This window comes from Mugil cephalus, chromosome 13 (assembly GCF_022458985.1).
Source record: "Mugil cephalus isolate CIBA_MC_2020 chromosome 13, CIBA_Mcephalus_1.1, whole genome shotgun sequence".
Lineage (NCBI taxonomy): Eukaryota > Metazoa > Chordata > Actinopteri > Mugiliformes > Mugilidae > Mugil > Mugil cephalus.
Window position 1 is genome coordinate 7,494,396 of NC_061782.1, and position 13,509 is coordinate 7,507,904.

At 43.6% G+C, this 13,509-nt stretch overlaps 1 protein-coding gene across 1 annotated transcript in view; it reads left to right on the top strand.

The window, feature by feature from the left end:
• The window catches only part of plpp4 (phospholipid phosphatase 4), a 52,956-nt gene that overhangs the window by 15,758 nt on the left and 23,689 nt on the right, over positions 1-13,509 (top strand). The window contains exon 2 of the mRNA XM_047602169.1: positions 12,599-12,707. Coding sequence (XP_047458125.1) covers positions 12,599-12,707 — 109 coding nt within the window. The remainder of the gene's footprint in view (positions 1-12,598; positions 12,708-13,509) is intronic.

Below are 13,509 nucleotides of genomic sequence, written 5' to 3' on the forward strand. Positions count from 1 at the left end.
CGTAGCGTCTGGAGCATCAATACCTGTGTAGTTTACCTCGACTTGTGTAGCTGCTCACAACCGGCACTGATGCTCTGCAGGTGTTTTGTGAAGAGGTGTGTACGTTCAACCTTCTTTCGAAAGAGCTCAAAGCTGAAATCTTTCTCCTCTTGCCGTCGGCGTTGACATTTGCTAGGATGAACAATGAGCGTGACAACGGTGATAAATGTCAGCAACGTGTATCAGTCTCGTGTCCAATCTGCATGAATGATCAGGGGTGGCTCCCTCCACCTCCCTGTATTTTGCTCCAACACTCCAAGCATGGTTACCCTGGCGCCTAAGTCGATAATCTTTGCAAGAGAAAGCACAGCGTACACACCCACTTAAATGCCTTTACTTACAGTTTGAAACGGAAGGTACATGGTCCGAGACAGATTCCTTAACCTCAGAGGAGACCATAGATTTAATTCTGCTCTCATGATTAATTATCTGTGCCTGAGTGGGCCTGGTTTTACTTTTGATAATCATCACTTTCATAGCAGGAGAATGCTGCAAAACTGTCTAGATTCTCCCTGTTCAAGGTTAACTGGTAAATAGATAATTTCCCGTGTGTATTCACCTCTCTGCGCCGGTCGTTTACCTAAAGGTCACAAGATAATTTCAGAGCACTGAGGTGAGTGTTGCTTGATTAAATCTGTCCTGACTGTACGCCACGGTAGGTACAAACATGATTAGCTATTAGGTTTTTATGATGAATTTCATACTTAGAAGCACAACACTGACGCCACAGTATTTCTAAAACGTTCAAGTTAAACATGAGGTGTTTCTGCCAGTTATTCAGAATTCTTCTTTTTTTTTTTTGAAATCTGACACTGTCATAAAAGGACGTATCAAACATTTGGCACATTAAAACACCAATCCAACACAGAATAATGCACGGTTTATACTCCAGTGTCAACTTGATGCTGTAGCCAGATGGCAAGAGCTGCAATTGGTCTGCTAGGCAGTAGTATGTTTCAGCTAAAGTATGTAGTGCGCCAGCTGGGGAGCATGCTAAAGGTAAGGCTAGCTGAGTGATTAGTTAGTAGTAGGGCTTAGCCAATCTCTCAGTTGAAAGTCACACAGTAATGTGGTGGCAGCATGGAGGTGGGTGACTCCAGGTCGCTGGAACTCACCGTTAACTCTTCGTGAGGTGTTGTGGGCCTAACTTAACGAAACGTTGGTGAAGGGACTTGAACACCCCAATGATGTGCCGCATACTGCCTACTGCCGTTGGCTAGGCTAGTTAGCTTGTGTCTTCTTGTTGGTTGATAGTTGGTAGCTGATGACTAGGTGGTAGCTGGATGGTTTGTCAGTTGAACTGTGCTTCTAAATGTGTTTTGCCTCAGATTTTGGCACAAGGGAGAAGTGTTGGTTGACATGCAAATTTATGCGATTACATATCCCTCCCCTACTGTCAGGGTGGTTGAAATACTCGCATTTCCCACACACACTCTACTCAGGGACAGGATTAGATGGGCCTACTGCTGTTGGCTAGGCTAGTTAGCATGTACCTTCTTGTTGGTTGCTAGTGGTAGCCTACTGCTAGCCTGCTGGTTGGTTTTCCAATTGGACTAGGCTTCTAAATTTGCCTCAGATCTCGCCACAAGGGATTGTGACATCTAATCCTGTGTAATAATGAATGTTTCCGGCCGATTCTTCATCTCTGCAATTTTCAAATAGATCGAGGAAAAGTGAGCTGAGGAGACGTTCGAAGATACAAACATTTGCATGGCTCATCTTCAGTGAAATTTCAGTGAAAGCTTCAGTTGCCATTGTTGAAACTGAAGCATGAAGTGGAAACAAAAATGAACCCAACTGGCAAAAAAGATGCAACACCAACTAGACTAAATAGTTTTACAGAGCGAGCCAGACTGATGTGCGCACAAGTATGAATGGCTCGCGTAGGCTATGCATAAGTTACACCGTCTATGTCCCACAGAGGCTGTATATGGGAAATAAATGTGACAATTCCCTTCACACGGTGCAATCGAGAAAGAAAAGGAAGCTCGACAAATGTGATGAGCCAATACCAATGGGCCGGCAAAGTTGATGCATTTGCTCAGCAGGCTCAATGAATATAAGCTCTGGACCTGTGGAGCCTTTGCAAAGCCTCCCGGCAAATCCTCAGTGCGCAGCAGCCTGGCTCCTCTCTTTCCCGCTGAGGGTTGGGAAACTTATGCGCCATGCCCCTCCGCCATGGTTCCATGCTTCCCCCCAGTACCTCCGCGTCTCTTATTGGCCACGTCCTGCCAGCGTCAGACAGCTGCATTTCCAAATGCCTGTCTCCAGCAAAGCCCTCTGACCTTTCCGCAACTCTCTCCGGGGCTTTCATTGTCAACCAACACCTGTACTCTAACCGAGCAGACCCCTCCTCCCCCTCTGTTTAGCTTCTCATTAGAAAATGGCTTTTTAAAAATCCAAATTCATGGCTTTTCCAGTATCTATTGATAACGCGAATGAACAAAACACAGTATTTTCAACTGTACCCCATACCAGAGTTTGCATGACAAGCAAAAGATGGTATTTTCTTTTTTTTTTTTCTGCTTCCCTTTAGTCAGCTGGAGAAGGGATATCTCCTGGGAGTCCAGGGCTAGCTGAGTGTCAGGCAGCATCTATCCCTCTCCCTTTCTTTCTCCTCTGACTGTGACAGGACTGATGCTGTGCATTCCCGACACGTTCCGACCAAGGCCCCGACTGTAACACCTAACACACACACAGACAGAGAGGGCATATGACATTTACTGCACATACAGGATTCTGAATTGCACAGCGGAGTAGCGTGGCGAGCTAAATAAATCTCCGTGATTCTTTCATGGGTGAGGCATCCATAAGATTACTCTGCTCGAAAGTGATTAGGTCGACAGTTTGGGTAATTTCGACGAGAATTCTCCCAAAGCAGTTGTATGATTTTATTTGTGGGTTAACAGTATAATTTAATCACCCGTTTCCTCTGCGAAAATCGATCTGGGAGTGTTATGTTGGAGAGGAGGCCCCGACGTAGCCTCGGCTCGAAGCCTCAGTCCCCGGGATTGACTCCTGTTTCCAAAACTCCATCCTTTTAAAGCCGTACCATAACCAGCTGCTCAACCTCACCTCCAAGCTTGATACCTTCTGTTTACACCCCTTGCCCCTGCTGTTTGGGCTCTTTTAAGCCAAAAAAGATAAAGAAAAACAGCCTCATTATTATTTTAGGTGCCTGAAATCCAGCAGGAATCTATCGAATGGATCACTTCTAGTCCGGCTGAAACCTCCTAAAATGTATAGTTATCCTCTGTCCAAACGCCACACTGGCACGGATTATACATCAAGACAGCAGCACTTTGTTCGTGTCTGCAGGTCCAAAGCGGCGTAATCAAATCAAGAATGTTTCCTCGTTTGTCAGTCAGCTCCCCTCTTTCTCCACTGTGCTCCACCACTAATCAAATTGAAGCAGCAGCAGTAGTTGCATTTTATTAAATCACATACCCAGTTGTCATTATTTTAATCCAGCTGTGCCAGAGGAGTTAAATTTGATTTCGCTTGAGCTGCAGAAGAGGAATATATTTTTTTTTCCCTGTGTGTGTCTGTGTGTAGGGGACAGGGAACTGTAACTTAAGCAAAACTTGTGCTCTACTTCTTCCTGCCAGCAGCGTGGAGCTCCTAAGTGAGAAATCGTGGTTCGCCCGCTGCGACTCTCATCCATCAGTCATTACATTTTTTGTTTGCGGGCTTAAAACGGCTTCACAGCACATTTCACACACGCGCATCTCTACGGAAGCTGTAAAATATTAGCAGATGTATCATTCATGTTGTTTTGAATGGGGGCAGAACAGTTTTTGACCTACTTTACCAAGTTATTCGGCACATTGGTGCATTGGGATGAATGCACAACTCAGCACAGTAAACTGGGTATTAATGTTTCCTTTGTGATACAGTCGACGTTTGGTGATGTCTGCCCTTTCGTTTACAAAAACTACACCTAGCATTCGGGTAGCTTAGCTTGGCATAAAGACTGAGAAAGAGAAAATATCCTGAAGGTTTTTGTGTCAGAAAGTTGAAAACAGATTATGCTCCAGCAAAGATCTGACAAGCCCCTCGAATCCTTTGGGCACCAGATGTCTGGGCGTCCATCATCTGAGCACCGTGGAGCTGAATTTATCACCGACGCAATGGCTCAGATTGGCTGTAGGACAGGTCTTGTTGCACGCAAAGATATGTTTAAATGCAAGACTTAACTTTTTAGTTTGGCTTTTAATTGAATCTTAACTATCATTATTTTTTTTTATCTCTTTTACTGTCTCAGTAGTTAGGATTATGACCTTACCTTTGATTTTATTTATTTATTTATCTCATTTTATGCTCTTAGGTCTATATACTATTTTTAGGATTTTTAAGGTGTTTCCTCACTTACGATAGCGTTTTCCACAGTTCCCACTCCTGTTCTAATGAATATTGTTTTTATTTGTTCCGCACAATGAATTTTTGAGTCGTGTGTCTGTCTGTGCATGTGTGGGTGTGTGTCTGTGTTGACGGAGGGGGTTAGGGAGGTGCAGATGAGATTATTGTATACCCTCCTGAGACCCTGCGTCCTCATATGGGGACACTTTTGTCCGCCATGTACTGGTAGCAATACACTACTTATCAACTATACGCCATTCGCTTATTAACTATTAATTTGTAGTTTGATATCCCGTGCAAATTTAACAAATTCACATGTACATATTTGAGGACATTGGGATTTCATCGTTTCCAATTCTGCTTTTGCATTAAAATAAACAGTTTTATAATTTGATACACATTGGTGACTTAAATTGTTATATACAGTGAAATAATCCCTTTTTTTTTCAATCACTTCCAGTTCCAAGATGATGCTTATTTTTTTAATACTTCTTAGGTCCTACTAATTAAAGAAATTCCAAACAAATGCTTGGGTGTCAGGAGATTAAAGTACTTTGTGCTACTTTTTGTATGAAAAGTGCTTTAGTCTGATTGATTGATATGCTTTATGAGGTTGAACATGCCCAATATAATCCGACTCATGTAAAAATCACAACGTTTTGTGCAGATGTGAAAAAAGAGAGATCAAACGTGTTAATTATTGATCTCGAGTCTATTAATTTTGCATCCTTTGAGCACGGCTTGTTGTCTTTCAGCTTTTGGAAAAAAAGCAATACTGTTTTGTTCTTCATTTTATGATGCAACGCTTCTGACACAACTCTCATTTGTTTGTTTGCTTGCTTCAGAGCTCCTCTGAGAATTACTCTCTCTCAGATAAGTCCCATCAATTATTGAAAAGCTTTAACAAAAAATGCATTTTTAAACATTTCTTCAAAAAAAAAATAAATAAAATAATATGTCAAGATCGTCCGAGAGCCTCTCCGCGCAGTCTATCGGCGTTTTAATTCGAAACTGCCCTGCGCAGCGGCCAGAGTCTCCTCCGCTCAGACAATCTAGAGAGCCATTCAAGCAGCGCGACACTGATTTGGCCCGAGCAGCCCGTCTAGGTGCCAGCCACCACTGGGACAAAGCTCAGCCAGAAATGTCTGCTCCCCTCTCTCCCGTCGTAGCACTTATTATTCCTCCTAGAAACACTCCTACTTCTATCCGTGCACATTTTTAAACATAAAGGATATAAAGGCTCTCAACTTTCACCGCTGAGCATTTAGGTTTATTGAACGGCCCAATTCTCCCGTTTCATTTGACGGCAGTGTGAGAGCAGGAATGGGAATTTACCAGTGGTAAATGAACCAGAAGACGCACTAAACGAAGGAGGATGAGAATTTCCCACAGGGCTCAACACAACCTCTGATCCTAATAGCTTGTAAATCTCCCAAGTCACTTTTCAATAGCTCCCCGCTGTATGATTTAATGAGTGCAGTAATAAGTAGAGGGTGACATGCGAGCACCATAAGACTGAGAGAAAGGCTGCAATGATTGCCCCGCCGTTGCTGGGTGAAGTCATTCCGAATTCCGTCCCAAATTTGGCAGATGGTCACCCCCGCGCCTCCACCACGGTCCCTTCTTCTCCACACACACACACAACTCTCACATAGCTGATTGCCAAATGTGCACCTCCTGAGAGCGCGAATGCAATCAAACGTGCACAGACAAAAAATAAAAAATAAAAATGCTTGTGCACAACTCTGAATGCGTCCCTGCATTGCAGCAGGTCTGGAGTTGTAGCAGGGAACGACTCCACTGCAAACAGCAACAAAGTGAAGAAAATGGCTTAACTCGCAGCACTTAGAGAGGGCGAGACCTGGGTTAGAGTTAAACCTGAGACACAGGTCCGGGCTGCTCGTGCTGCGCAGCGTTTTTTTGTCACATTGTAAGGCTCCCTGATATTTTCCATTCCCTTTGAGAGGTGAAGGTCACGCGCCCTGTCTGTTAAGCAGGCTATGCCCTGTAAAGCGCTGCTCTGTGGCCTCCTGCACCTGTAGATAAATGCTTTGTGACTGCACTTTAATAAGGGCTCTGGGCAGCCTGGCTCCAGCCCAGCCAGCCCCAGCTAGCAGATATAATGCGATCAATATTAAAGAAAACATTCGGCTCCTGTTCAGACACATCTGTGAATGGCAAGAACGCAGCCGTAAGTAGCACGCACTCGGCTAAAGAGATCACTTTCATACGTAGCTGGGAGAGAATGGGCCTTAAATTAATCCAACTAAGCCATAATTGCTTTGCAGCACATCTGACAAATTATGCAAGAAATTCCTGACTTTAAAAAAAAAAAAAAAAAAAAACTTTCTGTCACAGTGGCACAGCAGAACATTCGTAAGCCCAAGGCCACAGCCGCACGTTCTGCTCACAGTGCACTGTAAATCAGGGGCTTTCAAATGAGCCGCTAATATTGTTCTTGGTGCTGCTCTGTGCTAAATCTCCCAAGCGTTTCAGCACGGTGGAGACAGAGAAAATAGAGAGAGAGACAGCAAATCTTGAGAAATAATTCAGTTTTATTTCTTCGGATGTGACCGCGCTTGTCAGATTTAGGATATGCATCTGGCAGCGACGGATAGGGGTTGGTGATAAATTTCCCCAAAATATGGGACTCTAATGAAGAGGAATAGGGACGAGGCAACAATCGGAAAAATAAAAAGGTTCTTGAGTTAGAAAAGGTCAGACATAAAAATTTGACTAAACTTGTTTGTTGGCTGCTCTTTGTAAAAATGTATGTGGATGCACACCAATCAGCCACAATGAGTTATGATGAGTGACAGGAGAAATAAAGAACTTTGATCATCTTGTGACAATTCAATGTTCTGCTGGGAAACGTTTGGACCTGGCATTCACGTGGATGTTCCTTAGAAACGTACCAGCCACCGAGACCAGATGGCAATGACACTCCCTGCGAGATGCAGTCTGACACAAAACACACATGAAAACAGTTTAGGAATAACTCAAAAAAAAAGACAGCAGAAGGTGTTGACCTGGTCTCCAAATTCACTAGAAACTAATCAAGCCTGATCCACAGAGGTCCCTACCTCCTCTAACAACATTCTGTTGCTAGACACCACAGGACACCCTCACACCACACAATATTAGGAAGGCAGTCATAATGTTTTGTCTGATCTGTGTATGTGACGCACCCCATGCTGACAAAAAAATGGAGGCAGCATCTGACCCCTATGGATCTTGAAGCAGAGGGCAAACAGAAGCTGATAAAACAGAATCAGGCATTACCCATGCAGACAGCGGGCGGTGCTGAGTTCAGGGCATTTTGTGTGCCTCGCCTTTATGGGCACTTGGAGAGCTGTCTATTCTGGCCCGAGATCATGTCAAGGGGGTCATCATTGCAGTGCTGATGAGTCTGCCTTTGTCAGAAAACACTTTTTGCACATTGCAGTTTCTCTGTTTTTCCTCTATTGCCTTATCTGCCCTTTGTCTCATCGCACTGTCTCGACAATTTCAGGTCATTTTTAAAGCAGCTGCTGAAATTATCTTCCAGAAGACAGAGGAAGATTTAAGCAAAACCCATGGATCACATCTACAAAGTTAACCCAGCATTTGGTCTGTCTGACTATATCACGTCTTTCCTGTTTTTGTCGGTTCTATGCCTGGAAATCCTTGTTCTTGTGATGTCGAGGTCAGACTGACCTAAACCAGACTGACCTGGACAGGATGTGTGTGGGTTGGTGTGTGGGATCTTTCCTGGCCTATAGACCCTCTCACAGTTTGTAAACGATGTGACGTTTCTTGAGGGGCGGGGCTTAACTGGATGCAACACATCTCAAACACTATAGCCTGTAAACGGCGGTTAGCATGTTTCAAGAGACTGTTTTGACAATATGCTAATACACCACTTCCCGAGACCACGAGCGTTATAAGTTGGGGTGTGTGGGGTATATTCATGACCCCTACACTCTCACTGGATGGACGATTTGACCAAAGGAGGACACAGAGGGGATGAAGTCTGGTCTGTCTTTTCCAAGTGAAGCCTCTCCAACAAAAATATTACAAGAAGTGGAAACACTGTGGTGGGTAATGTAGTACATGCAACTTCTGCCTGGACACCCCTGAAACACACAACTAATGTTGTGTTAGCCTAGCAGTTAGCATTAGCATTAACATGTAACAAGAGTCCCCTAAATAAGGATTAACTTAACGTAATTTCAGTCACGATTTATTCTAACCCATAACGTTTTCCAGGCTGAAACTGATCATGCATTATATATTGATCTGACCTTATATGAAGTGTGTTGTTGTTGATTGTCTCACTCCAATCCTTTCTTTTAAAATTCAAACCAAAGTTGTCTATGACTGGCAGTGGCAGGTATGTGATAAAAACTTCTAGTGTTTTTGATTTTTCTGTTTTGGCTCCAAAAAATACAGCAAGACAACATATCCCTGGTTGAAAGTCAGTGTTCACCTCAAGCTTCCCTCTGTTCTGCCTCCAGCTAACACCATGGCGTCACAGTGACAAAGGCCATGAAGGGATCTGTTATTTTCAGTCTTACTTTACAATCTATTTACTGTATAGCTGTATCCATGTATGCATATACAAGCATATGTAATTCCTCCAACAGTTCCATCCTTGTACCACCACTCTCTCCAGTTGTTGTCTTCTTCTCTTAGAACGTAATATGATCACAGTTATTTCCCAGCATGATAAACCGAGGTGCATCCTGTGTATGTCATTGCTTCTCCAAGCACTTACATTAACTCCACTAATGTGGCTGCACTTCACGTTCTCCTCCCTTCCTGGCGCAGGCTAAAGTATCCTTAGTCACCAGCCGGTAAACGATGCACTTCCTACCGCTTTCAGCTGGGCCCCGTAAATTACACTTAAGATTAAATTAATTTCCACAAAGGGCAGGAGTGTACCGTCCGTGGAAACAAGGACGGCGCGTTGATTAATCCTAGCTCTGTTTGACATGTGCCTGAAGTCTGGAGGCCTTAAAGTGCGCCTGAACAGAATTGGAATTTATCTTTTATTAAAGTTTGTCACTGGAAAAAAAAGAGACGACGGGGGCAAAGGAATTCAATCTGAATCCTGAGCCGAGGGAAATCTTCTGAGGGCACCGCTGATTTGTTGGAGGAGATTTGATACAAATTCTCAGAAAAAGAAGGAGGACTATTACATCTGGACAAATCATTTGGTTCAGAGTTTATGAAGGAGATCATTTGTAGCGAACAGCGGTGATATTACTTACATGTCGGCCCGCACTGATTCTACCAGGATGAAAAGTTATCTACAACTATTATTATTATTATTATTGGACTGGAAAACTGCCTGCACCAATTAAAAAAAATTCTGCCCAGAAAAGTAATTACACACTACTCACTGCGGGCTGTGCACTCTAACATGACCCATGAAAGAATATATTGTGAAAATATTATGAGTTGTTACCTTGGGGCCGTGTGTGCCTCAAACTCATCAAGACGTCAACGGTTGGATGCGAGATAAGCCTTGGAGAGTGACGGGCAGATCACTGCAGTATTTAATTACCTGCAAGCTCTGTATGTGTTCATAAGGGAGCTTTTCTGGTGTGTGTGTGTGTGTGTGCGTGCATCAGTTTTGAGCTCAGGGTCTGTCTCCACTGACTCTGCGCCTCTGCTGCTTTTTAATCCCCGCGGACGAAAATAACATTCCCAGTCACTGGCGCCCGAACAAGAGAGCTGACGAGATGACAAGCTGGGAAAATGGAGTAATTCATGAAGCATATTGTGCGCCATTAGCACGGTATAATTCATTGTGCGCCGCACGCCGCGAATGTAATGCGGCTGAAGTGAATCATGCACACGGGCTCAGCAAGGTGTAAAATGAGCTAGCGCTGATTAGGATGCTCTTTCGGGAGAAAAAAAGAGAAAAATACATCATGACACGTAGTTATCAGCGGACCAACAAATAGAGTTTCCACTGTGTGTAATGCGCTGCATGTCTTTTTCAAGAGATTAAAAACGTATAATTGATTTTCCTGTAGCTTGAAGAGAGGGAAAACAAGAACATTTGTTCTTCGCCGCATCCATTTTACGTGGGACCTTCTCACACATAATGCATGTACCATTTAGGCAATGGCCTCCCTCACATTTACACAGTCAGATTCACAGTGAGGGGCTGCATGGGATCTGGGATATTTTCACATTTCTTTTTCGCCGCCGGCCAGTGAGTGTTTCTACTGGAGCAGATAGATGTCTTAGAGGAGGGAATATTTTTGGGTTGAGGGGCATTACTCAATTACGGGTTTGCTCATAAACTGGAGCAATACCTCTAAAGGATGATTTGTTAATATCCTTTCCGCAAAGTTTGGGCAACTGCACTTCTTTATTCATTTTTCTTTTTTACTCTTGCAAGATAATGCTTGCTTTTTTAAATATTATGGTTCGCAGTGAGCAGCAGATCCAGAGGAAATGAGGAAGAAAGGAGGAGGAAAAAAACAGGAGTTTGCATTCATCAGTGGTGCAGACAGCTGGGAAGACAAATGCATTGCAAACACACAGTATATTACAATTTTGGTAATGGATCCATTACCTTTTATTATTTTGCTTGAGTACAATGTAACACATGTGCAAAAATGGCTTTTGCATCAACTTTAAAACATGAGTGGAGTTGTGAAGCCGTGTTAAAATATTAGGGGAAAAATCCAACGCGTTCTTCTAATAGGCCCAGTCACATGTTATCGTGATTAAGTATTGATTTTGTGTTGACCCATGCTGGTTATTTATATCTGTTAATTGCTTGAACCTGTAAATCTATCCTATCTAGTGTGTTCTGATTATTTGTTTTAATTATACTTAGTATTTTATATGCCAGAAGAGATTAATGTATAAAAAACTCCAGAAACGCTGTTTTAGCACCTGTCTCTTGAAGCCCCGCCCCCTCCGGATGAACCTCCTCTAATTGGTCAGTTATGTTACATGGCAATGAAGATATATATTAAGGAGGAAAAGATAGAATGTTAATAAGGTGCTTTCACACCTTGGCTGTTGTTCTGAAACCAGGAGTTTTCCCTCAGGTCAGTTTGTTGCGTGAACACAGTGATCACATTACACAACCAATGAAACGGACTAAGCCTGGTTAGAGAGGGGTGGTCTCCGGCCGATTGCAGTCAGTCCCCAGAGCAATTCATTTGCAGTTTGAACACCCATTAGTCACGAGCCAATACGACCACCTAATTATATGATCAAGCAGTTTACGTGACTGCGCGCGCTGCTGCGCCTCTCATTATGTAACTCTATTTTCTGCGCACAGACGCTTGATCATTGTGTTGATCAAGTGTTATTATACCGAACACTGGTACATGAACCACAGAGCATCAATGCGCCACTAACAACCACTGTTGGGAGAAGTTAATAACATTCGCCGTGTGTAAATGCCAGTGCCCACGCCTGCTGATTTGATATGATTATCTCTCGATCTGCTGAAATCCAATTTTTCCCACCAAAGTGTCGAGTCGAGGGCGTGCCTGTTTGCTTTGTCTCATCTTACTGTGAACACAAACTGAACCAAGGTAAGGAAAGTAAATCTCTTTGGTCTCAATTTTTTTTTTAAAGTTTGCATAAAAAAGCCATATAACACACCAAAGCACAGCTCTTTAAATTCACTGAACTCCTCGGTAAGTGTGAACTCAAAACACTCCAACAAAACTAATATGCAGCCCATTATGACGAGTCAGTCCTTCACACTTGAGCTATACACAAAAGAAAAAAGACGCAAGGCTGCTCCCGCTCTCCACACTTATTTGACGTTGAAGTGAGGACAGGAGAGGGACTGAGTTCAACACATCGCATTCGGCTGTATACCAAATTGTAAAATAATAGTCTTTTGTACCCGCGGCCCTGAAGTATCTTGAAGCTCAGCTGTGGACCGGAGCGGAGCGTTGAATTGTTTTAAAGTGCGGCGCCACGGCGACCTTGTCTGAGACGACAGGGAGCACAGTTGCGTCTGACACATCGGTCGGGGGACGGGGTATGGAGGATGCTGGCGGACGCAGGAGCATGCTAATTCAAGGTGTACGCGTGTGACAGCAGGGGAAGGTGATCCCGGAGGTGGCCTCAGTTGGGTTTAGACTCATCTTATCCCGCGCTCCGAGAAACATCACGAGTTCACGTAAAACCGCTATATTGAGTAGTAACTTGGGCGTCTGTTCTTTTTCCTCAGATTCACAGAGTTTCTGGAGCCCTTCGAGAGAGTGATCCAACCAGAGGAGCTGTGGCTTTACAAGAATCCTCTAGTCGTGTCAGACCACATTCCTAAGAGGGTCATGTTCGTAAGTACCTGCTGTCTAATTTCTCTTATTACAAGCGCGATTGCCGTTGAATCATCACTTCCATTATTATTGCAGCCTCCATAAACCGCATCCTCCGCTTAATTCCTAGTAATCTTTGCGGCGCAGATACCCTTCGCACTGGGATGATCGTTGAAGTGTTTCATTTCTGTCGAGGTGAGGCCTGAATCGCGTTGATAGTTACGAGGAGGGCTTTGTGGGGCCGCGGTGATTAGCCCTTCCAGTGTAAATACCGTCTGCTCTTGGACAGCAGTGGGTGGTGCGGCGTTCAGATGGATTTCTATAATTTATGCCGCGCGATGCATTTTTCCGTCCACGCAGCGGGAACTGAAAATAATTTTCCCTTTGCCTCATCCTGTAAACACTGAGAAAAACAAACAAACCTGAGTGAGAGAATCCGTTGGCAAGCGCTTCCGCTCAGCACATATTGGAGGGTCTGGGCTGATTTAGTTCTCATATGTTGCTCTAAACTGGCTTCAATACACTTAAAATACGGCTCAGTGCCTTCCAGAGAGCATTTGAATACTGTTTGGAGTCGTGTGTTGTTTTTCCTGCTATAGTGGTCCTACTTTTAAAGAGCTATTAGAATAAAATATGACAACATCAAAGACGCCTGAACAGTAGAAAAGCCTGAAATACTTAATTGGGACTACGAACAGTTGTCTAGACCTTGCAGTGACATGAAATGTGTTGGAAAAATATAAATACAGTACGTAATAAGTGTATTTATGTGTTTGTTTTTTACTTTCTTCAACAGGAAGTTGAATGTTTGAGCCAGGGAGCA